The sequence below is a fragment of the Heterocephalus glaber genome, unplaced genomic scaffold (assembly GCF_053883595.1).
Source record: "Heterocephalus glaber isolate CG9 unplaced genomic scaffold, H.glaber_assembly_v1.0 deba00001790, whole genome shotgun sequence".
Classification (NCBI taxonomy): domain Eukaryota; kingdom Metazoa; phylum Chordata; class Mammalia; order Rodentia; family Bathyergidae; genus Heterocephalus; species Heterocephalus glaber.
This window is the reverse complement of record NW_028258473.1, coordinates 1,395,052-1,419,959: the sequence shown is the minus strand read 5'-3', so window position 1 is coordinate 1,419,959 and position 24,908 is coordinate 1,395,052. Positions and strand designations below refer to the sequence as shown.

The 24,908-nt window shown below is 53.3% G+C and overlaps 1 protein-coding gene across 1 annotated transcript; it reads left to right on the top strand.

Annotated features, from left to right (window-relative positions):
- The first annotated feature begins 5,007 nt into the window (after window positions 1-5,007).
- On the top strand, window positions 5,008-17,920 carry Efnb1 (ephrin B1). The gene is made up of 5 exons (XM_004871771.4): window positions 5,008-5,895; window positions 14,421-14,698; window positions 15,488-15,580; window positions 15,743-15,868; window positions 16,095-17,920. The coding sequence occupies exons 1-5, from the start codon at window positions 5,768-5,770 to the stop codon at window positions 16,505-16,507; spliced, it is 1,038 nt and encodes a 345-aa protein (XP_004871828.1). The 5' UTR covers window positions 5,008-5,767; the 3' UTR covers window positions 16,508-17,920.
- Window positions 17,921-24,908: the final 6,988 nt, after the last annotated feature.

Here is a 24,908-nt window from a genome sequence, read left to right as displayed (position 1 = left end):
AGGATTTCCAGGGGTTCAAGGCCACCCTGGACTACATAGTGAATTCAAGGCCAGCCTGAGCTACATAGTGAGATGAGAGAGAGAGAGAGAGAGAGAGAGAGAGAGAGAGAGAGAGAGAGAGAGAGAGAGAGAGAGCGCACGCAGGGGCTCCTGTCCATTCCTGGTGTTTCCCTGCCTTCAGCCTGACCCAGAGCCAGGCTGGCACCTGGCAGATCAAGATGATCTCAGGGTAAACACCCATAAAGCAGGCATGCAGCGGGGGCAGAGACAGGCAAGGGCTGGGGGTAGTGTGTGCTTGGACCTTTCACCTTTAGTACTATCCTTCCTTTCCCCCGGCCACTGGAGTGAAACCAGATTTCCAGAGCTTACCCACCTGGGCTGATAAGACCTAGCTCTTCAGGCGTGGCAGTCAGCAGGAAGAGTGGGAGGTGTTGGCCCCACCCCAAGTTTGCCCTGAGACTGACCTAGAGATAGAACTACTTGGGGAAAGCAAAGTATTCAAGGGAGAGGGAGGGCAGCCTGGGCCCAACAGGAAGCCCAGCTGGTCACAGCTAGGAGGCAAGTGGAGGCAGAGGGTAGAACAAGAGAGAAACAGGGGTATAGGTAGGGGTGTGGGGTAGGCTGGGAAGAAGCTGGCTGGGTAATAGAGGTATTTGCAAACTAAGGTTGGTGAGTGTGGGATGCAACTGGATTGTGCCTGGAGCCTGGAGTTTCTCATCTCTAAAATAGGTCTACCAATAACAACCTCAAGGGCCAGAGATTTAGCTCAGTGGTTTCGCCACCTGCTGTGCAAGCGCAAGGACCCGAGTTTGATCCCTGGTACCAAAATAATAATAATAATAACCTCAAAGATGTTGTGAAGATTAACCAAAGGTAGAAGCCACAGTGCCTGGCTTGGTTCAAGATGTGGAAGCTCTTCCCCTCTCTGGAGGGAATGGATAGTTATATCTGTGAGCAGGTACAGGCAAAGGCGATAGGTATTCTAGGAGGCAGACAAGAAGCATGGGGTGACCAGAGATGACTGTAGACAGAGAGAGGGTTGTTAGGCTTCTTTGGGTGGTTCCAGTTGGCATCACCCTGGGCCTCAGGTTAGGGTTCTTGCCCCCTGATCCTTCCATCTGCTTTTCCAAGGGTTGGCTCTGGCTGGGTCAAGTGGATCATCAAGGCTCACACCTTGACTTGACACATACTCCTTTCCAGAACCCTGGGCTGTCAGTGTAGGGTTAGAATTAGAAGATCAAATTGTTTAGCCTGATTACCTAGGGTTGAATCTTGACTTTTTCACTTCCTAGCTGTGTGACCTTGGGTGTGTTACCTCATCACTCCATGTCTCAGAGGACAAGGCAGAGAAGGAGAGGTCAAGGACAAGGGCCACCAGAATAGAAAGGCAGTGTGCATATATTCAAGCATCTGCATGGATGACAGCAAACATGACAGAATATGGAGGTGAGACTCTGAATTCCATGAAGGCAAAACCCAAGTTTGCCACCTGGAGGTGAAAAAGAATGAGAGCTTGGTATGAACATGCACATGTGTGGGGGACTACAAGAGGAGCTGAGGAAGATGTGTGTGCCACACAAAGCATGTGTGAACGGGTAAGAATGTGTGTGGCTGGGGAGGAGAGTTCTTTGTAGGAGGCACTGTAGAAGAATAAGTGTTTCCATTTAGTAAGTCCTGTGGTGGACCAGGTATGACCCTGAGCCCCTTATGGGCATTAGCTCATTCACCCCTCACTGTGGCTCTGTGGATGAGAAGCATCTCTAGCTTACAGAAAAGTGACTGAGGCACAGAGATGAAGTGACTTACCTTCTTAGGAGACACAGCTGAGCAGCAGTGACACACTGGCTCTGACGTTTACTGCACCCTTCTTCCCCTTAGTGTGGTGAGCAGCTGAGATGGGAAAGAGCTACTCTTAGTGTGTGTGGGGGTGGGGGTTGCTGCACAGCATCTGAGGCTTCTTGCAGGCTACAGATGTTCTACATCCCTGGGCCCACAAGGCCCCATATACTAATTTGGGGTTGGCCTTCCTTCGGGCAAGGCTTGTTGGGGCTCCTCTTTGGATCAGCAGCACTGGTCCAGCTCAGAGGCCAGCAGAAAGGCAGAGTTCAGGAAATGTCCATGGACTTGAATCCTGAGGGGTGTAGTGTGTGTGTGTGTGTGTGTGTGTGTGTGTGTGTGTGTGTAGTGACAGTGACCTGAGTCTTGGGTGGGGAATGACAGCCAGCAGAGCAGGGAAGGCTTGGATAAGAGAGGGCCCCATCCCCCACAGATCCTGACATCCTCTCAGACTTCCCTGGCAGATCACTTTTCCCTACTGCGGGGGCCTGAATCACTACATCTGAGGCTTGGCTAGGGTGAGTCAGGAGGTGGGAACTTAGAGTCATGGTCCTGGTTGAGGCAGGAAGAGGGTATAGCCCTGCTCCTGGGCCTCCTGTATCTAGTATGGGAAAGTTGAGGCAGAAAGGCTGTGCCAGGACTGACTAGAGGTGGCCAGCTTGTGGAGTAGGCCTGGACACAATGACTCTGTTCATTTCCTCTGCTGCCTCATGCCCCCTCCCAGTTTGAGCTGTTGGCACATTCAGGAACTGCTTCTGTCTCCCCAGGTTTCCCAAGCCTCATCACCCTCATCTGGGCCGGAGCTGTCCTCCCCAAGAGCAGTGGGCATTTTGGCCACAGAGAGGGAGAGTCTGAGGCTGAATATGGAGTTGGCAGGAATGGCCCTAGCTGATAAGGACTTGGTCTGTAGCCAGGAGCACAGATGACCTTTCCTAGGCCTAGTAGCCTCTTGGAGGACTGAACAAAGCCAAGTCCTGGCCATGCTGGAGGCTGCTGCTTTCCAGGCATGAGCCAGCTTTTAACCAGGAATGAACCAAATAAGCAAGTAAGCATTAGGGACTGGAAATGTTGCAAATCGGTATGGTAGAGGGAATGGGCAGATATTTGGGGAACAGACATACTAGGTGATCAGCTCAGTGACCTCACGTGTCATTTCTTCCCTCTAAGGCTTAATTTCCCCCTTAAGTAAAATGGGAATAGAGGAACTCATTTTAAATGGTGGTGAAAAGAAAAACATGGTTTCTTGACATATAAGCTCAATAAGCAGCGGATATTCAGATTTTGATATCCTGGCATGCACTTCAGGGGTCCTAGTCTCCCAGCTGGAGTACTCCAGTGGACTTGGAGTTTTCTTTTGCAGTGCTACAGTTTGAAACCAGGATCTCCTACATGACAGGTATGAACTGTGCCACTGAGCCCCCTTGTACCTTGTTCTTATATTTCCTTGCTTAGGCCCTAGTGCTAAGTGCAGCTGGGAGCAGGGAGACCCTACACAGAGTCACCTCACTCTCAAGCCTCCGTTTCTGAACGTAGGAGTGGCTCAGCATATTCCTTTTTACTTTCCCCCAAATACAGCCACGGAGATCAGTAGAGGAAGCAGTGAGAAACACAGTAGCTCAATCTCCCATTAAGTGAGAATGGAAATCAAACTGCATATATGGTAGATCTCTTAGGGAATGTTGCTCACCTGATTATCTCCATAAAGGAGCAGCAGGAAGACTTTCTACCCTTGGTAGTCCCAAAGCCAATCCCAACTTCCTCTAAGTTCTTCCTCTTAGTTCTTTCCCACCCTCCGCACAAGGGGCAAGGCTACGCCTGTTTTATATTCAAACGTGTGTGCCGGGCCACGCCTTCCAGTAGGAGCTCCCGGTTTGTCCCAGCGCGCAAAGTGCTATCAAGCACCAGCAGGGGGAGACATTAGCACGTGGGTACGTCTGCTAGGGTCGGACCAGGGAGAGTGGATCAGACCAGGAGGGGTCTGCGCTATGGGATAGAGCCAAATTATAAGCAAAGAGGAAAGGAGGGGCGGAGAGAATGGGCCAAGGCTGGAAGACAAAGACCCAGCCAAGAGACTGGAGTTGGGCATCTCAGAGACAGGATGCCCGCTTTTGTTTTTTTCGAAAGGCTCCTGCCCTGAACCTTTTCCTATTTGTGCTTTCTTATACCCGTTTGCCTATCACGGGGCCTTGCACATGACAGGACTCTAAATCTATACTCCTAGGCGGTCCCACAATACTCAAAGTTGAGATTCTGAAGGCTTGGTCTCCGGTGCAAAAGAATGCGCTTCCCCTCTGGACGAGTACTTTTCCCTAGTCTCTACTACCCACCGCTACCTCTTTGGCTTTGAAATACAGACGGCGCTCTTTGAGGATGAAAAGAGGAAAGTCCATCAGAGCCCTAGTAAGATGGGGCAGGGAACAGACAGGCTGTCCTTACCCACCCAGTTCTGGAGGCTCCTGAGCCCCCCAGCACACAGTGCTACCGCATTTGTTTTGAAACGCAGACAATGCGTTTCGAAGGCGAAAGAGGAAAATCTCATAAGAGCCCTACGTGTGATAGGTCCAGGAGCAAGCAGTCTGACCTTACCCATCCAGTACATAAGCCTCCAGAGTCACAACCACCCACTGCTACCGCTGTTGTGTTCAGTGCAAACTGACCGAGCTTTTCGACAGCCAAAGAAGAAAAGACCACCAAAGTCCTAAGACTGGACTGGAAAGGCTGCTTTTGCCATGAAGGAGGGCACAGAGCAGGACTTCAGGGCTCATGTTTAGGCGCGGGTGTGGATGTGTAAAAGAATGGAAGTACTGTAGCTTCTTGAGGAACTTCGGACAGGGCTAGCTGGCCCAGGTCAGTGGACCAGGGTGTTGACCAGACATGACGTGCGGGGAGAAGAGGAGGCCGGCAGCTCTTCAGAAGCGCCAACTTCTCACAGACAGCTCGCTCTGGGAGAGGAACTAAGGGAGACCCAACCCTAACCGCAGGAGCCACACACTCAGACTGGCTCCCTTGCGAGCTCCGCGTCCTTAAGAGCTCCCTGAAACTCCGCCCCCTTCCCGCTCTGGGGGCGTGGCATGGGGGCAAGGACCCCGTCACGGAGCTTGCTATTGGCTAGGAGAAGCAGGGTTGGCTTTGCGTTCGCCTGAGCAGGGGAGTAGATAGCATAGCGGTAGCAGAGGGAGTCTATGCGCGCTGGACAGCAGTGGGAGGTGTGTGAGGCTCGCGCTGGCCACAGACCCTCGGGCTCAACAGCCGGGGAGCAGCGACTCAGCAACGGGGCTGCCGGGCCAGCCGGCCGACACTTCAGAGGCGCAAACTGATGGGCCTGGCTCCCTGGGCAGCGCCTTACCGCTCTTTTAAGTACACTGAACGGGGCCCGCGCTGAAGTAGAAGCTGTCGGGGGACTCGCAGCCCGGAGTGCAGTGTAGTCCGAAGGAACAGAGCCCGTGCCAGGGCGACCCAGTCGGGAGCCTGGGGACCGAGCTCGCATTGTGGGGAGACCCCCACTTCTTCCCAGGGACGCTAGTCCCAGGACGGTTGAGGCATTGGGACAGCCACCGTGTCCTCCGCGGGGAGACCCCGTCGGGGAGAGGGCGCGCAGTCCCAAACAGTCTCGGGGAGCCGAGCGGAATCAAGCAGATCACCCGGGGGCGCAGAGCCCCCATCACCCTTCGTGCGGCGGAGAGGCCAGAGGAGCGAGCCTTCGGAGGCCGCAGCCCATGCCCAGGTTGGGGACGCCTGCCCAGTGAATCCTCCTGGCCGGCTGGGCGGAGAAGAGCGACACCGAAGCCGGCAGGAGGGGAGCACTTCAAGGCCAGCGGCTTCGGAGGATGGGCGCCTGAGTGGCTCCGATTGCAGAGCGGCACGGGAAGGCGAGGCGAGCTTTGCTGAGTAGGCTCCAGGGGATCCCGAAGTGCAGCCTGCCCCCGGGAAGATGGCCCGGCCTGGGCAGCGTTGGCTCGGCAAGTGGCTTGTGGCGATGGTCGTGTTGGCGTTGTGCCGACTCGCCACGCCGCTGGCCAAGAACCTGGAGCCCGTGTCCTGGAGCTCCCTCAACCCTAAGTGAGTAACTTATCTGCTCGGGTCCCTAGGGGTGGGAGACACTCCTTCGGGGTGAGGCTGTGCGCCCCCGAGTGCGCGTGAGGAGGTGTCGGAGGAGGAGCGGCGCCCCATTTTGTCTCCTGCTTTTTCTAGTGTTTTCTGGAGGGCAGACGGGGCAGGGTGCGGCGGGGTGGGTGGGGGCACTTGGCCGGGTTTTGATCCCCCGGCTTCCCGGCCCTCGCCTTCGCGCGTCTCAGGTCAACTCGAGAGGGTCGCAGCAGGCGGAGCTAGGGAGTCCGGGTGCTCCAGAGCCCACCCCAGAGCTGGGGGGGGGGGCGAGAACGCAGCCCCCTCCGGGGCCCCTGGGAACGTGGTGGTTTTTGTCCGAAGCCGCTCTGGGGTCGAGCTTGACCTGGGCGGGGGACGAGGTCGGAATACCGGTTCCTCATCTGCTTAGCTGTGAGGGGAAGGCGCGCGGGATCGGGCGCCTTGGGCGAGTAGCAAGCAGCGCCTGCATCTCTATTCTGGCTTCTCCCATTTTCATTTTCTCTTTCTTCCCTGTTTGCTTCTCTGGCTTTGGTGTCTCTTCATACCGCCCCCCCTCCCTGCCGGGGCAGTAGAAAGGCGGGCGCCGCTCCCAGGCTCACAAAGGCGGCGGTGGAGAGGGGCGGAGTGGGAGAAGGGTTGTGTGTGTGTGTGTGGGGGGGGTTCTGTCCAGCGCCCGTCGGGGGTCCAATGGAGCCCTCAGCAGAGCTTCTTCGGAGGCCCGCCGAAGCGAAGAGTGGCGGCGCAGCTGGCGAGGGAGTTGGGTGGGGAACGAACGATTCCTGCCCAGGCAGGTTCCGTTAGTCCCCCCACTCTGTGTCCCTCAGATCGAACAGTAGTGCTTAGCTTTCTCCCAGAGGTTTTTTGGGGCGGGGGACAGTGATTTAAAGGAGATTCTTCCCCTTCACAACTCTCCCGCATCTCCAAACAACACATACACCTTTTAGGGCGGTGGTTCAGTGGTTTGTGGGTTGTTAGTGGGGAGTTGCTGGGCCTGTTGTGACCTCTGGACCTTTTCCTTTTTTTGCAGCCAGGACTCAGGTAGGAACTCAGGGTCAAAGTCTCTCTTCCCTGTTTTCTGGAGGTCCCAACAGTGTGTGGACAACCCCACTTACTGGGAAAGTGGGGGCCCCTGACCTGCCCCATCCATGCTTCCCAATTCCTGTAACTGGAATTTCTTCCTGTCCACTCTTGCAGGGTGCCCCACTAACTTCCCAGGCTCCTGCCTGCTTTGGCCTCTTGGGTCCCAGGTCCTGGGTCCCAGGGGGTTGGTGCATCTATTAGCCCTGGAGTGGGAGAAGACGGCTTCTTTAGTTCTCTTTGGGTTGATACAGGATGCTATTGCAGGTCGGTGGAATGACTAAACTAGGATCAGAGTGAAGGGCTCTGCCTTGTACCAGGAAAAGGACTAACAAGACTTTCTCTCCTACCAAGACGCCAAATTGGGTGAAGTGATTTGCTAACTGCAGGGGCTCAAAATGGTCTGAGGGCCCTGGGCTAATGAGCCCAGGGGAAAAGGTCGTGAAGTGCCCAGTTCTCCCCTGTAAGGGTGGAGGCTGGAAATGCTTTGAGCCCGTTAAGTTGAAATCTGCCTGGAGTGGCCCATCCTAGGGGCTCATGGGAGTGACCTAATTGCTCTCTCGGGTCTCTAACTAGAGATAGCGTCTAATTCCACAGCTGGAAAGGAGCCATCCTGCAGAGTTTAGGGCACTGAGAGAAACAGGATCTATCTGAGTCTCGTCCTTTTTGTGTTCTGAGCCTTTCGTGGTCTGGACTAGCTTATGGATTTGGGGAGGTTGTATCCCCTCTGCCTATCCTTCTCCTTAAAAAGAGGGCAAGCATTCCGAGGTGGGGATGGGGGTGGCTGTGGACTCAGTAGAACCTGCCCAAATTCCATCCTGTAATTGAGAAGATCCTGGGAATTGTCCAGGACCTATCCTGGTGCACTGCCCCCCGCCCCAAGTTCCTTGTAGGCTCAGGGGTCTGGAATGCAGGGTTGTCTGTGTGTGTTGGCTGGGAGTAGGGGGCAGGAGGACAGGAGGGAAGCACTGCCCTCAGCTCCACTGGAGCTCTTGGGGCTGCCCTGCCACCACACCCAACCTGCAGGCTGACACAGCTTTTCAAATAAACTGTCTCTGTCTATCTGCCTCTGTCCTGCCTGAGCTCCCCTTCTCAGGCCCATGTTGGTCACCTTCTCACCGTCTGTAGCCTCCCTGAACCACTTTTACCTCCCCTCTCCGCCTGCTAGGCTTGCTTGCTCTCCTGCTTTCTCACACTCCCTCTCACTCTTAGTCACATTCTGCCTCTTTTTCTCAAGTCCTTTTGTTTCTCGAACATGCCTGTGCTCTCCGTCGCAGGCTCATTTTCTCTTTTCCCTCCCTTCATCTTCTCCTGGCTTTTGGTCTCTGCTCAGCCCCTTCAGGAGCTTGCAACCCCCACCCCACCCCGCCCCCCACATACACACACACCAAAAAAATCTCCCAGTGCCTATAAACCCTGCTTAATTGCTTCCTCCTTGGGAAAAAAATCAAAATAAAGAATTGGGACTTGGGGTCTGCTTCCAGGTTCCAGGGCATGAAGCCCCAGCCCTAACTGGGAAGAAAAGCCAGAAGGACCAGTTCAAGTTTCCTGGCCTCTCACCCAAATTAGTGCTGGAGCCTTCTGCCACTGTGGTCATCCCTGAGTGGCAAGAGCTTCTTCTACCTGCCCCAAGAGCCCAGGGTGGGGAGATGAGTTTGATGGCAACCAGAGTGTGTGCTTGCACAACTGAGTGGGGGGCTGTGGACTAAATGGTCCCAGGGTGGCCTCCCCTCCAGCCTTCCCCTTCCCCCCACCCCCCCGGGAGCTTGGGGCAGCCAGCAGACCTCACACTTGAGTCCTTAGCCAAGTCCAGCTGCTGTAGTTCAGTCTCTCAGTACTGTTCTGACCTCTTCCTGCCCCCCATTCAGGTTCCCTCACCTCCAGGGATTGGGAATATGCCTGTAGTCACATTACAGATCTTCCCTCAAAGGGTAGGGGTTCAGCTTGGTGTTCGAGACCCTTAACTGGAGTATGGGTGGAGGCAGCTGCTGACCCCAACACATACTTGCCTGCTACAAGCCAAAGTGTTGGTCCCCCAGCCCCCTCACAGCTGTTCTATAGTCCTGGGGAGACCAGCTAAAAGGGCCCCTTTCTGGAGTGGCTAGGGGCCCTGACCTCTTCTGCTCTGTGGCTGATCAGCCACAGGCAGGGGCTGAGAGTGATGGGAACCCAGCTGTTCCTGTTGCCCTGCCTCCCTGCCCCTCCTCAGGGCAGCTAGGCCAGAGAAAGAAGGGCCCTCGCAAGGCTGAGGTGGGGACTGAATCTTGCCTTTTTTCCCTTGGGCTTTTTGTTGCCTTACCAGCTCAGGTGAAGGGACGAGTGGGCCCTGGATACTACTGTGCATCACTGTTTTCTTGAGGGGGTTAGGACTATGGGGAGAGTGGGCCAACCAGGAGGCTGCTGACGTTGCCATAGGAATACCAGGTTTGGGGGAGGGTCCACCTTGTGGTTGTTAGGGGAACTGAGGTGGGGAAATGTTTTGAGATCCTTGCCCCATGGACAGTAGTGGTTTTGGGTCAGGGTGCTGCACCCAGAGGGGTAAGCACTTTCAGCTTCTACTTTTAAGCGATACTGTGGTTGGTATGCTAATAAGCAGGCAGCACCTTGCTACTTACAATGCATTCTCATATATGATCTCATCAGATGTTCCCAACAGCCCTGGGAAGTAGGTATTCGGTTCCATTTTCCAGATACTGAGGCACAGGCCCAGAAAAGGGAAATGACATGTCAGAGGTCAGTCAGTGACTTGTTAAAGGGAACAGAGCTGTGCTGTGTGTCATTCTTTGTGTACCATCCTGCTGCCTTGAAATCTGGGAGAGATAGGAATTCAAGGTGGGGTTTGGGAAGAGGTGCTGGCTCCTGCTGCCCCTGGGTTCTCCTTTCATCTCACAGGTGTGCATGCATTTGTCCTTGTGACTCAGGCTCTGTCTGGGTGAGGTGAGCCATGTTCTGGCTTCCTCATTTAACTTTCTTAGGCCTACCTCTAAGGTCAGGCTGCTCCAGTGACCTGAACCAGAGGCAGCCAACTCACTGCCTGGCACTCTCCTCTGAGCTCTGAGTAGCTCCTTTGGTTTCTGTCTGGGTCAGGAATCTTTCCCTCTCAGGCACCCCATGGAAAGCAGACAACGGGAAGGGGTGTTAACCCCCCAGTGGACACTAGGTTAGGCAGAGGGAGAGCATAGTTCACATAGGTGGGGAGGTGACTTCCTCTGGGACTCTCCTGGCTTCCCTGCCTCCGACAGAGCTGTGTGTGTGCCAGGACCCAGCTGCTGTACCTGCCCACCCACGCCTGGGCGGGCACTGCTGGGACACGCCAGGCCTGTTCCTGCCGCCTCGGGGGCTGGGTGGAGCTGGACAGAGCTGGGCAAGTGAGAGAGGAGCCTTTAATTTGGGGGCTCCCCACCCTAGCTGGATGAGAGCAGGCTTGATCTCTGGCTTGGGGGTCTAGGCTGGTCCTACCACCCTGAAGGTATGGGCACAGTAGTGTTAGGGTCACCAAAACAAGTCTGTAGCTAGAATCTTCCACCAACTTGGATGTGCATGGCCTGAGATTAGGCTCCCCTCTCTGACCACAGTTTGTTAGGGCCGAGGGAGGGGTGGGAGGAAAGGTAGTGTAGACCTGGTGGGTCATGGGCAGCTTTTTGGGTGTGGTTGTCCCACCTGCAAGCTCTCCCCTCTGTAGATAGTATTGTAAGGTGAGACGAGCTCATCTGGGCAAAGGATGCAGGGGGTGGGGAGACTGGCAGGGGTCCACTGGTGTCTGACTAGTCCAGGGTCTTGGGGGCTACCATCCCCAGATCTTGTAGACTTTTCATGTCCCAGGATCCTTTTGAGCAATCATGGTGGCACTTCTAATCTCAGGGTGGAGGGGAAGCAGCAGGCCATAAGAAAGGAGCTAGAATAGTTCATAGGGCCTCCTCCAAGTCCTTTTACTCCCTAGGGTGGCTCCCTGGGGTCCCAGGACTATCAGAGCTCCAGAGGGAAGGCTTCAGGGGTTACCATGGCAACCTGCTTGGGGCTTCCTGCTGGGCCATGTCAATCCTCTTATTTTCCAGAAAAGGGTTTTGTCTGGGGGTGGCCCCAGGCAGGAAAGCTTGGCTTGATAATAGGGGGAGGGTAGCGGTTTTTCACAGGTAGGGGATAGAGTTTAACTTGGAGACATCCCTTCTTCCTCCTTTCCTACCCTCTATTCCTAACCTGATGAGAAAAAGGGGAGACCTAGGATCCCCCTATGAAGTATCACTGGTGTTGTACCTGGTTTTGGGCTTCAGTCTCACTGGCTACATGCCCACCCCTTGTGATCCCTCACACTTTCTTGGACTTATTGTGGGCTTAGATGAAGTTTGTCCACTTGGGGAAAGATGCTAAGAAGGTACTTGTGTGAGGGATCAGGGTCAGGGACTACAGGTCTCATCGGGCTCCTCTTCTTTCTGCTCTTTAGGGAAAGGTGAGTTTCCCTTTGCCAGCTGCTATGCAAATGAACTGATGAATATCTATGAAGTCTGTTCACTGAGGTTGAAGAGACTCTGAGGGGCGTTGGGGGCAGTAGTTCTTTCTTCTTCCCCCTCCCTCACCATGTAGACATCTGATTCTTTAATGTCTCTGGGTTCGAGGTAGAAGAACTAGCTAGAAACCATGTTCCAATCCTGGGCGCTAGACCAAGTGGTTAGAAAGGTCAGCTGGTCTGTCTCCCTTGTAGGCTCTCTGTGCAGCGACATTAACAGGTTGAGGTGTAACTATGTAAGAATCAACCAATGGTCTAGGTTCCCTTAGATCCCTAGCGAATTATCATAGGGGTTAGGCCCTTGGCATTGGCTTTGAGCATCTCTTTTCAATGGGAACATTCATCGGATCATTCCCTCATCTGAAGGATCTGGACTCCATAGGACTCTACAGTTCCTTTAGGCTCTACAATGTTAGGAATAGTCTGTTCTTGCCATCTGGACCAAACCAGTATGAGCAATGGAAAGTGAAAAACGGCTTCGGAATTACAGAAGCTTTTGTGAAATTTGTGGGCTTTGTATGGTGCATGGAGTAGGGGCATTCCCTCTCAAATGTTTATTTGGACTTCTGTCCCATGTCTGCTTCCTTTCTGGCCCCTGTAGAAATGTAAAGTTAGGTGCTAAGGGGAAGGCCATCCCATTCTGGCTTTTACCCTCCTGTGCCTCAAAATGATAGCTCCCAGCTTCACAGAGTATCACTTGACATGGAAGGAGGGCTGGTTTTCCTCATCTGCTTCACATGGTTAATTCTTCTCCTTGCCTAGTGAGATTTCAGTTCCCTGCCTTCAATGGGGATTCTGATGAAGGCATTTGCCCAGAGTGGGCCCTTATTGCTTGTCCCCACTGTCCCACTGGCCCTCTTCCCAGATGATGGTAATAACCTATGAGCTGGTATTCTTCACCAACATAGCTGTGTGATCCTGCAGCTTCATTTTCTGCAAGCACTGCATTCAGCTCTCCATTATATCCCTCTTGCTAGAGGGTCTGTCAGCAGTGAGATGAGACCCACACTTGCCTGTCGTGGTCCTTGAGACCTTAGTCTAGCCCTACCTGATCTCCACCTCTTTTCTTCCTCTCTACCTCTCCTAGCCAAGCTGGACCAGCCACTGCTCTTCAGTCTTGCTCTGTGTTAACATCTTATTTTTCACCCGGGACCCACCATTATCCTCCTCTTCCTTTTCCTCTTCTTTTCTTTTTCAGTACTGGGAATTGAGCCAAGGGCCTTTGCACTGAGCTACACTCCAAGCCATTTTTTATTTTGAGACAGGGTCTCGCTAAGTTACCCAGGCTTGGCTTGAACCTGTGATCATCCTGCCTCTGCTCACAAAATGCTGAGATTACAGACATGCGCTGCCATGCCTGGCTGTATCCTGCTCTTTCTATGGAACCATCTCTGACCATCCTGGTCAGATGGACCATCTCCTTCCTCTCATTGTCTCCAGCCCTGGCTGTTTGAAATACCATCCTCATACAGATTGTCTGGAGCTGTCTATCACCAGAACATGGTTCATTTCCTTTTCTCAGCCAAATCAAACAATAAAGTCCTTGACAGTGGGGCTGTATTTTCACTATTTCCAGTGGATGAAACAAGACTAGGCTCATAAGAACTTAGTGTTAGTATCTAATCTTCTGCCTCTTAGCAAATAATTTCTAAGAAGGATTCAAACATATTGAGCACCTAGTGTGCTCCCCATATGCTGCTTTGCCTCCCTTCTACAACCTTGGAAGTAGGGGCTCTTACCACCCCAGTTTATAAGTGAGGAAACTGACTCCCAGGGGAGTTGCAGAGCTAGTGAAAGCCTAGTCTGGGAGTCTGATTGCAAAGCCTGTGTTCTTCCTCCTACACACTACTGCCTTGCTCTCAGCTCTAGCTAGACCAGGCTCAGAAATGGCCACCATACTTCCACTTTCTTACTGTATGATTAGGCAAGGACAGTGTCTATGAATAGGTGTCCCTGGGCAGCTGGCCTCCCCTTCTTTCTTCCAGTGCCTGGCCTTCTAGATTAGATCATAAACTCTGGCCCAAAAGACATTTGTCCATCTGCTCTCGTGATCAGCAGTAGGAGTGGTATGGAGGTGAGGGGTTAGAACACGAATGAGTGGAGTACCTGAGGTCCTGTCTTATATGATCTGTTGTCCCTGGTTGGGCCGCTTTCCTCCTTCCCTCTCTTCTTAGGAATGAGACTGGTTGGTTGTACAGGGATTCAGGCTCTCGCATTACGAGGGTGAGGTGGGTTGCCAGTAGTATGGAGTTGCACCTAGCCAGAGACTACAACCATCATCCCTTTAGCTATGGGCAATGCCTGTTCTTATCGCCCCATCATGCTCAAGATTAGCAAGAGTGGGGGAAAAGGCATGGGATCCTGGACAGGTTGAGCTCCCCAGCCTTTAACTGGGAGTTGTGGGGGTGGTGGCTAAGGCATGTTTAGACTTGTTCTGTGTGCGCGCGCGCGTGTGTGTGTGTGTGTGTGTGTGTGTGTGTGTGTGTGTCTGTAACTGTATCTGTGTAGGTAGGTAACAGAGGCCATAAAGGAATGTGAGTGTGTCGGGGGTAGAGGGACAGGGCTGGCACCTCCAGGCAGCCTGGGCATGACACCTTGGTACTCAGCCCATTTGGCCACGTCAGCCCCCTGTGGAAATGCCACATTAGGACAAAGGGCTCCCCCAGGTAGGCAGTGCCCCACCCTGCCAACCACTTAGAGCCTAGCAGCCTTGCTCATGGGCCACCCCTTCTACACCCTGCTGGCAGTGTGGTTCTCTCTCTCCACCCTCAGCTTGAGGATGGAGGAAGGGCACATAGGCTGCCCTCTCCATCTCCACCCAGTAGGCCCAGCCTGGCCCTCACTGTCACTCTCCTGATTCTGGGATGGCCTGAAACCCCTCAATCCTGAGGCTGACCATCTCCTTCCTTCCGGACAGGTTTCTGAGTGGGAAGGGCTTGGTGATCTACCCGAAGATTGGAGACAAGCTGGACATCATCTGTCCCCGAGCAGAAGCAGGGAGGCCCTATGAGTACTACAAGCTGTACCTGGTGCGGCCAGAGCAGGCAGCTACCTGCAGTACCGTGCTCGACCCCAATGTGCTGGTCACCTGCAACAGGCCAGAGCAGGAAATTCGCTTTACCATCAAGTTCCAGGAGTTCAGCCCCAACTACATGGGCCTGGAGTTCAAAAAGCACCATGACTACTATATTACCTGTGAGTCCCCTCTCATGGTGTGGCACTCTCTTCCTGGGCATGGCTCTCTCCCCTCCTGCAGCAGTGGGAGCTTCGGTGTGGTGCAGTGATATCACACACAGTTAAGGCCCTGCCCGTTGAAGACTAGCATGCTCTCTCTCAGTGTGGCCTTGGAATTCTGGCCCCAACAGTCACCACATGGCCTGTCCCCTGCTTGCCTTGGCTCCAAGGGTTGGGTGGAGAGGCCTCCAGTTCGTATTGCTTTCTCTCCTTTTGTTTGCCCACTAAGAGCTAATCTTGGGAATGGCAGAGTTGGCAGAGCCCTTGGAATCTGTTCTGCCTTTTTCTTCTTGGGAAACTGAGGCTCCAGGCTTCTTGCCTTATTACACAGGAAGTTGGAGATAGGATTGGGACTCTAGCCCAATTCTCCTGACTCCTAATCTAGATCTCCTTCCACTGTGTATAGAAGCCTGTCCCATGATGCTGGTTCCCATTGCTTTACCTTTGAGCAGCATCTCTCATTGAGAAGGCGTACCTTAGCATCGCCCTCAAGAAAAGAGGGGCCACGGCCTGATCATGGGAAAGAAGCAGTTCCTCTGGAGGACAGGCTCGCTCTTGGCCTGATTGAACTGGGCTGCTCTCTTCTTAGCACGAAGGAGGGAAGTAGAAAGGTTCATGGGTAGGTGGGAGCTGCTTGTCATTCCTTGCCCCAGTTCTGCCCTGGTGTCTGAGGGCAGCCCTTGGGTTTTTGGGTAATGATGCAGAACTTTCCCCCTTCCCAACTTCTCTGACTGCTCTGGCCTCCTGTAGCAACATCCAATGGGAGCCTGGAAGGGCTGGAGAACCGGGAGGGTGGTGTGTGCCATACACGCACAATGAAGATCATCATGAAGGTTGGGCAAGGTGAGTACCCAGTTTGAGGGTTCTGTTAGGCCTAGGGGTGGGTGCTGGGAGCAGGGGAGGGGCCCTACGGTTAGAATTGCCGGGGACTAATGTGAAGGCCATTCTTGGCCACCCTATATTGGCAGAGTTCCTCCCTCTCACCTGTCCTCTCCCTCCCCTCAGATCCCAATGCAGTGACACCTGAGCAGCTGACTACCAGCCAGCCCAGCAAGGAGGCACACAACACTGTCAAGACAGCCACACAGGCCCCTGGTCGGGGACCCCAGGGTGACTCTGATGGCAAGCATGGTGAGCATATATAGGTGTTTCCTACAGAGAAGCCATTGCTTACTTGTGTCTCTGATGAAATGCAGGCTTGGCCCAGCCTAAGATCTGCCATGTATCCCTGGCAAATATGGGCAGCAGCAGGGACACTGACAATGTCTTCTACTCCAGGGCGGTATTGTTTATGGCTGTCAGTGTTGGCTGTGTCATCTTTCCCTGGCTGATGGTTTTTGGCCTTCCCCCTTCTCAGAGACTGTGAACCAGGAAGAGAAGAGTGGCCCAGGTGCAAGTGGGGGCAGCAGCAGTGACCCTGACAACTTCTTCAACTCCAAGGTGGCATTGTTTGCAGCCGTTGGTGCCGGCTGTGTCATCTTCCTGCTCATCATCATCTTCCTGACGGTTCTACTACTAAAGCTGCGCAAGCGGCATCGCAAGCACACACAGCAGCGGGCAGCTGCCCTCTCACTCAGTACCCTGGCCAGTCCCAAGGGGGGTAGTGGCACCACGGGCACTGAGCCCAGTGACATCATCATCCCTTTACGGACTACAGAGAACAACTACTGCCCCCACTATGAGAAGGTGAGTGGAGACTATGGGCACCCCGTCTACATCGTCCAGGAGATGCCACCCCAGAGCCCGGCGAACATCTACTACAAAGTCTGAGTGCCCAGTACAGCCTTGGGCCCTGAGGGACAGAAGGCCTGGACTGGACCGCTCCTTTTCCCCCCACACCCCACCCCTGCCAGCTGTGCCCACCTTTGTATTTAGTTTTGTAGTTTCTTGGCTTTTATAATCCCCCTTTTTCCCTGCCCCCTGGGCTTCGGAGGGGGGTGCTTGTGCCCTCAAACCCCATGCTCTTGTGCCTTCCCCCTCTGGCCAGGCCTCTGGGCTCGGTGGGGGCACCCTTTCTTGGAGGGCAGGGTTGGACGCTGATAGACAGCAGGCAGGGAGATGGCCCCCTGGCCCTGCCCTTTCCCTAACTCCCTTTCCCCCTCCTAGGACTGCTCGTCCACTATCATCACTGTTTTTAATGCTTTTGTGTTCAATTTTTTAGCTGTCAACTCATTTTCATCTGTTTTTTGAAGAAAAATGGAAAAATATACAAGGCAGCTCCTCAGGCTTTCTGAGCCTGGCTTGACCCAGTATAAGAGGGCCTGGGGCAGGATATGGCCAGCCAGGAAGCAGAGAATGGCATTGCTTTTATAGACTCCTTGGTATTTCAGGGGGTGGGGGAGGGCAGGCCACACCCACAAGGGAGAGTGCTACTGAGCAAAGTGTACCACCCTCCCTCCTTCTACAGAGCTGATCCTGGCAGTGGGGTAGTGGCTGCCACCCTTCCACCAAAAAGAAAAATAAAATCCCTTTCCTTTTGGGATTCTTGGGCATCTCCTGCCTCCCTCACTCCCACGGTAATTAATGTCTTAATTGGCTGTTGCCTGGGGAACAGGAGAGCTGCTGCAGGCAGATGACTTCATGGGGGGTGGAGGGAGGTGAGGTGCCCAGGTGGCTATTTGCCCTGCAGAGCTGGGAGTTCCCCACCGCCATCCTGTTCTCTCCTTACCTTTGGCATTCTTTGGCCCAGTGGGGAAACAGAGGCCCAAGGTGAAGACCTAGTGGGTAATAAGGCCAGGTGACCTGCTCCTTTTCTGGAATTTAGCACAGATGGGTGCCCCCCCATGCCCAACCTGACCCCGACTGCCCCTCCCCACCCTCCAGTCATGGGCTGGGGCCTGGAAAGAGGAAGAGTCTGCCCAGGGTTGCCCGCTGTGCACTTTGACCCCAGCTCCTTGCCAGCACAGCTGCTAACAGACTGCCACTGGAGTATACCTTGAGGCACTCCCAGAGCAGCCATGGAAGGAGCTGGGCCTTACAACCATCCACCTCCACACTGCCTCCTGGCCAGCTGCCCAACCTGGTGCCAGGTGGGAGAGGGAGCAGAACAGCCAGCCCCTTCCAGGTGGCAATCGGAAGGGTTTTTTGTTTTGTTTTGTTTTGTTTCTGTTGCCATTTGTGTAAATACTAGTCTTTTTTGGAAAAAAATAATGTAAAGATGTTTTGTATAAACTCTGAATTATTTTCTTGTTGCTTTTTTCTTAGAAAAAAATGAGAACTAAAAAAAAAATTAACCACATGGAGAAATGGGCGTAAAATGGTGTCATGATGTTGGGGAAGGGAGTGTAAGAGTATGTGTTTGTATGCATGCGTCGTGCGTGCATGTGTCTGTGTGTGCATACATGCACAGGCACTGTGATGTGTGCCTAAACCACGGGTGATCGGGGCAGGTATGAGAAGATGGTAGCTGTCCTAGCAGAGTAAGATGTTTCAAGTGCCTTGTGCTTTGTGCTTGCTGCTTCCTCCCTGCCCAGGTTTCTCTGTCCTCTTGTTCTGCTATCGTGGAGCCTGGAACCATTCTCCCCACCCATCCTGTCACCTCTGGAGCACAGGCCATAGGCATCTGCCCAGTTTGGCACCAGGGTCAGCTAGAAAGAGTTGATGGGGAAGGGGATGTTCCCACGGAGACTTGAGTGTGTCCACACATACTGCCACCACCTGGCTGGACCTAGATCTGGAACCTGCTTGCAGGTCTGGCCTTGCCTTGCCTCAGGAAGCTGAAAGTGGATAGAAATAACTTCCTAAGACCTGAGTCTCAGCCTCGGCCTACCAGGTACTGGTGGCTTCCAGCCACTGCATTCACCTCTCAGATAGAATCATCTTCCTTCTCCCGTGTTCAGAGCTGGCCACACCAGAGCTGACTGGCAGTGGGAACCCTCAGGTTAGGGCAGCCCTGAGCACTCCATCTCCCTTCCACAGGCTGATGAGTAACTTGGTTGGTGAGGGCCCTGAAGAGGAGTTGGCCTCTATCCCACGGTAGGGCTGCAGACGGTCAGGGCTTGGGGCCTCCCTGCTCCAGCCTGGAGCCGCCTGTGGGTCTTGTGAGAAGACTCCCTGTGGAGATGGCTAAGACAGATGTCAGGGGAGGAAGGAAGGCAAGTGAGATTTCAGCAGCTAAAACTGGGTAAGAAGGCCATAGAGGAAAGGAGGTGGAAGGAAGGGGAAGGTAAGTAAGGAATCTAGAGCAAGAAGCCTCAGAGAACCAGCCATGGAGCAGGCCGGGGTCTGTGAGAAGTGGAGAGCACACGGAGAAGGAAGGGAGAGGAGAGCTAGGGGACTTGCAGGCAGAGGGAAGGGAGGCTGGGCTAGAGGAGGGTTGGGCTGGGGTGCTCCTGGAGCTAGCTTGGGCAGAGGCTGTTTATTTGGTTTCTCATTAACCAAAGGAAGTGCCTAAATCAGATGGGGCCTCTGCTGTTTGATTACCTGCCCAGAGTGAGGGCTTCAGGCTGGGGTCTCTAACAAGCACTGCTTCAGGCCAGATCAGTGCCTCCAACTGAGTAGAGCTGGATACAGGCTGGGTGAGCCCCTCCTAGACTTCTCCAACTGAGTGCCTTTTAGTGTCTCCCCCCAGGTTCAGGCTACCTGCTGCCCTTGCCAGACAGGTGGGGCATGGAATTCCTGGGGGCCCTAGGAGTAAGCAGTGGAATGTAAAGTAAAATTGGAAGAGGAAGGTTGAAAGAAGATTGGGACAGTGCACCAAACAGCCCAGGGACAGCCCAGGAGCTTGTGCTCGGTGTGGGCTCACTGGCTGGTGTTGAATTAAGCTCGGTGCCCACACTGTACTGATCACACTGTGGTGCTATCCTTGTGGATAGTGTCCTTCACTGGGCTAATGCCTATCACTTTTATTAAACACTTGATCTGAGAGGGTGGCAGGTTGGAATTATTTGCCTCATGTTCGAGTTGGGGAAACTGAGGCCCTACCTGTAACTTGTACAAGTGAGCAGGGACACTAGGATTCCAGCCCAAGGCCTTTTATACCATGAGCAGATAGCAGTTTCTTGAGAGTAAGAGGCATGACTCCCCCTCTTTTCATTCCCCTACTTCTTACCTCTTGCTTCCTTGGAGATCTTGAGGAACAGGAGCCCTCCCTACTCCCAGCCCTATTCCCTTCCCATCTGTCTGGGTCAGGGAGGAAGCAGGCTTAGCTAGCTGAAGGCAGATGGTGTGAGCTTCCAGGAGTATGGCCCCAGACCTGCCCCACCCTTCCCTCTCCTTACTGTCCCAGCTGGGCCCAAGCTCCTGGTGACTCAGGGATAGAGGATGCTTCCCGGGTGAGGGTGGGGCTGCCTGGCTTCCTCTGAAAGCTGAACCCACTTTACCCATGAAACCAAATTGAGCAGACACTAGCCAGGCCTCAGTTTCCTTGGAGGAATGGGCTTTATAAGGCTGGAAAGCCAAGGCTCATGTAACCTTGTACCAGTCTGTTTTAAGCTCCCAGGAGGCCTCCCTGAGGCACAAGGGATGTGGATGGCCTAGCACCCTCAAAGCAAGAGTCATAAAGGTGGGTTGAAGAACCCAGGTAACCCAACTGAGGCCATCCTAGGTTGGGCTGCTGAGCAAGCAGCCCTCCAGCCACCTGGTATCAATCACTCTCGGAAATCCGGCCTGCCTGCCTGCTTGCCTGCCTGGCTGGCCTCCTGTTCTGCCTGGGCACGTCACAGTCCCTCTGACACCCCAGCTGAGTCAGCCCCAGCCTGCCTGGGGACCCTCCTAGCCCATCTGCTGCCGGCCTCCAGTACAGCTGGCCATTGGATCTGAAGGGCTGGGACCCCAGCTGGTCCTTGTTAGGTTGGCTACCCCTTTGGGAGATGCTGAGGGGGAGACAGCCCCCACCGGGAATAGGGGTCACAGAGCCCAAAATGAAAGCAATTCAAGGGCAATGGGGAGACAGTGATTATAGGGTCTGTTTCCAGTGGCTAATTATCCAGCTAGCAAAGAGAAAGGAAAGAAGGGAAAGCTGGGGTTTGTGAAAAATGAGGAACTTGTGAAAGGAGATGGGAGAGTAGATGCCTTTGCCACAAAGGACCCTGAACCGAGAGGCTGGACACCTGAGGATCTGTCCTTTCTCTGCCATGACTTCTTTTAGGCAAGGGCAGTCAGGTCTCTTGCCCCACTGGGCCTTAATTTCCCTGACTGGTTGAGAGAGTGGTATTAGAGTTATTCAGAAAGTATTTACTGAACATCTGCTGTATGCCCATCCATGATCTGGACACTGGATAAACAAGATAGGTGAGGTCCCAGGGACCCCTTATTCTAGAAAGGTCTTCAAGCGCTTAGCTAACTCGATTCTCCTTGTATGGTGACTGGGTGGTAGGAATGTGAAAGGCAGAATGGAAGATACATGGATTAAAAACTTGGGTTCTAAAGCTAGTCTTTCATTTATTCACCTATTTTTTTTTCAACAAACGTTGAATACCTGGCACCCAGTAAGCACCTGTTGTTTCTCCTGTAAAGAATGAGAGGGGACAGTCTGGCTTGGGGCTTCTTGGAGCTCTTCTTGCTTTGAGAGTGAACCCCAGGATCTGGCTGTTGCTATCATCACTGCCCCAAACTGGCCTTTTGCAAGGTTCTTATACATCTGCATAAAAAGTTATCCTGCAGCTCTGGCTCTGGCCCAGGTTCCTGGGCAACATATACCCAAGATCAACATTTCCCAAAGCCTGGAGGTAGAAGCTGCCAGGACTAACAGAGGTGTCCTCAGCCCTGGGCTGTCACTGTGGCTCCATGCCTGGGCTCCCCCAGCCTATCCAGAGGTGGTGGGTGAGGAGCTGGCTTCTGAGGGAAGGGGCTTCCTCCTTTCTCTGGCCAATCCCTAGGGAGAGGCTCTGTGTGGCTTTTTCAGTACCAGGTTCCAGGAGAAACCCAAGGAAATCCTGGGATCCATGCCTGCATCCTGGCTGGATTCTGGAGGTCTTACTTTCAAGGGGACAAGCTGGCTGGAGGCCTGGCCTCCCTAGCTGCCTTCCTGGCTGCTTAGTAGAATCTGAGAAATTAGGGACTGGAAATGATACAGCTAGGACTTTTCTAAGAGCTCCTTTCTACACCAAAGTCCTCATGAGGAAACTGAGGCCCAGAGACTACAGGGATTTAACCAAGGATAAGCAGAGAATAATACAGAGCCAGGCCTAGGAACCAGCTTCCTGCCTCACGGGCTAGGGCAGGTTGCCTTTCTCACACACTATGGCTTTGTTCTCCCAGAATCCCCAGAAGAATGCATGTATGTATGAGAGAGAGGGAGAGGGAGAGAGACAACACATCCTCGAGTGAACCAAACAAACCTATATATACACTATATTTATATCGGCAAACTGTGTAAGTTTACACAAGGCAATTACTAAAGTCACACAGTATAACCTAAGGAAACTATTACTGTCCTGGGAGATTTAGACCTGGTGCAAAGCAGACCTTGAAAATGCACTAACAGTCCACCCCTTTCCCTGGGCGCCCTTCTTCTGCACACCTCACACAGCTCTGAAGCCATTCATTCCACAAAACAACTTGGTGGCATCTGCAAGGCCTGGGCCCAGAACTGGGCATCTCAAGGCTGAGTGGAGGCTGAAAGGTCCAGGAGTTTCACCCTTGCATACTGAGTGTGGCTGTTCAGCCTCCCTGGGCATACCTCAGGGCTGCCCCCCCACCCTAGGCTGCCTGGGCCCTTCCAGCCAGCCTGACAGTTAGCTGTCCTTGCCCTGTCTTCAGTCTCCCCCCACACATTAATAGCCATGGCAGTAACATGCTTTCACATGCAAATTGCTATGGAATTCTCAGCCCCTGCCTGTGCCCCAGCCCCCAAGGCCTCCCCCTGGGCAGATTCAGAGAAGAGAATGGAATCTTTCAAGCTCTTAGGACATTTAAAGACCTTGGAGTCCAGCCCCCTTGGTGGATGGATGGGAAAACTGAGGCCCAGAGGAGGGAGGCAGGAACTGCCCACTCAGAGAGTTCACCGGGACTGGCCCCCACCCAGGTCTTCTGACTTGCACCCCATTGCCTCTTCAAACCTCCTCACAGCCTCCCCACTCCCACCCACCCCCATCACAGTTGTTTACTATGGAGTCCAAGATCTCTCCCTGTGGCACACATGCTCCTCCCAGGCACCCCTCGGTGGTGGGGCCTGTGAGTGTGAAATCCAGAGAAGAAAAGGCCAGAGGTGTCCATGATTTAGGGGCTCTGACCAGGGAAGGGAGCCATTCTCCTCTGAAACATGCAACAGGCAGAACTTACATCTCTTTCGGCACCCCACCCCCTGATGCTGGCCAAACTGCTCCTCTCTGTACCCCAGCAAGACTACTGAGCTCTGCCAAGCTTCCTCTGGGCCCCAGCCCAATCAGAGCTCCCCAAGTTTTTGCATTATTGCTCTGTTGCAGCTGCCACCAGCAAAGTCTGGGCCTCGAGAGGCTTTGAGAACTCTTGCCCCAGCTGGAGCATAGAAAACATCTCCTGTACCTTCTGTTCAGCTCAACAAGATGGGGGAATTTTCTGAAATGAACTTTACAAGGAAAAGAAAGGAAATGAAAATAAACACCAAAGGAGGAAAAGGAGACCAGTTTACAGAGCACAGGTGCCTGCTCCCAGCTCAGCCGAGGTCTTGCCACAGCTGGGCCCAAGCTCAAAACTTCCGAGTTAGCCTTAAAATCTGCCTTCAATTCTGCCCTGAAACAGCGCTTGACTCTCCATTTCTGACCACTCCCAATGCCGCCAACCCTCCTGGTTCAAGCCACCTCCGTCTCTTGTCTGAATGATGGTAGTAGCCTCCTAACTACTTTCCCTGCTTCCATCCCATCTCCTTGCAAAATACAGCCAGAACGCTGATCCTTCCAAAATTCAAACCTGACCTTGTCCATTTATGTTTCCCTTCCAGATTTCTCAGTCTTGGGCTGGGAAAGTAGCCCAGTGGTAGAGTGCTTGCATAGAATGCACAAGGCCCTAGGTTCCATCCCTAGTAACACACACACACACACACACACACACACACACACACACACGGCCAAATTTGTCATTAATTCCTTGACTCCTCCGCATGGCTTGCAGGGTCTTGGGTGATCTGGCCCTTACCCCACTCTCGCCTCTCACCTCTACCCCTCCGTACCACACATACCTAAGACCCTAACACCACCAACTTACCCACAGTGCCTGACCAGGACAGGCACCTTTAAGCCTCTGTGCCTTTCTGGGTGCACTGTCATCAGCCGGAAATGTTCTCTTCTCACTAGCCTGGAAATCTAGTGATCCTTCATGGCTACATCTGACCCCAGTGTAGGTACCTCCACTCACACTCTGTGTGCCTGGGTCTGTTTTCCTCACCAGACTGTGAGCTTCTGGAGAGCAGGGACTGGGCTTCTTCTCCGTGCCTTACTGAGAGGAACCTCCAGCACAGAGCAGTACCAACAAACCTTAGAAACGTTGCTCTTGTCAAAGGGGCTTGGCTGGGCTGGGCAGGTCTTCCCAGGCTCTCTCCCTGCCTTCCACTGCTCAGTCACCTTACTCTCAAGCCAATCTAGAGTGTCAATGTCTTGTTATGCTGCCCTGCAATAAACACTGACATTTATTGAGTACTTATTATGGGCCAGGCACCTTGTTCAACATTTCATGTGTGTGACTTCATTGACACCTCCTGTTGCAGTGATATTTCACTGAGCAACCTATCTGAGGTAGGACTGTTTTACAGAGGAAGAAATGGAGGCTCAGAGAGGGAAAGTACCTTGCTCACAGGCATGTGACCAGGAAGTTGTAGAGCAAGGAATTGGTCCCAAGAAGCCTAAATCCAGAGTCCAAATGCTAATGAGGCAAACAGGGAGTGCCAACCTGGAAAGAGATGAGGGTCTGGCCTTTCAGCCTGTGCCATTGATATTGGCCATGTGGCCACAGAAATGGACTTGTGGCTAAGAGCCAGAGTAAGGATGAGGCTACTGGGGTTTCTATCCCTACTTTGCCACTTCCTAGTTAGGAATTCTCAAGCAAGTTACTTAGATCCTTCTGTGTTGAGTTAGGGATGTGGCTCAGTGGTAGAGAACTTGCCTGAGTGAGGCCTTGGATTCCATCCCCAGCACTGTGCGCGTGCACACACACATGAACAAATAAACCCTCAGTGCCTATTTTTTCATCCAAAAGATCGAACAGAGTAGCATCCATTTCATGAGACTACAGTGAAGATTTAAGTACATGAACACAC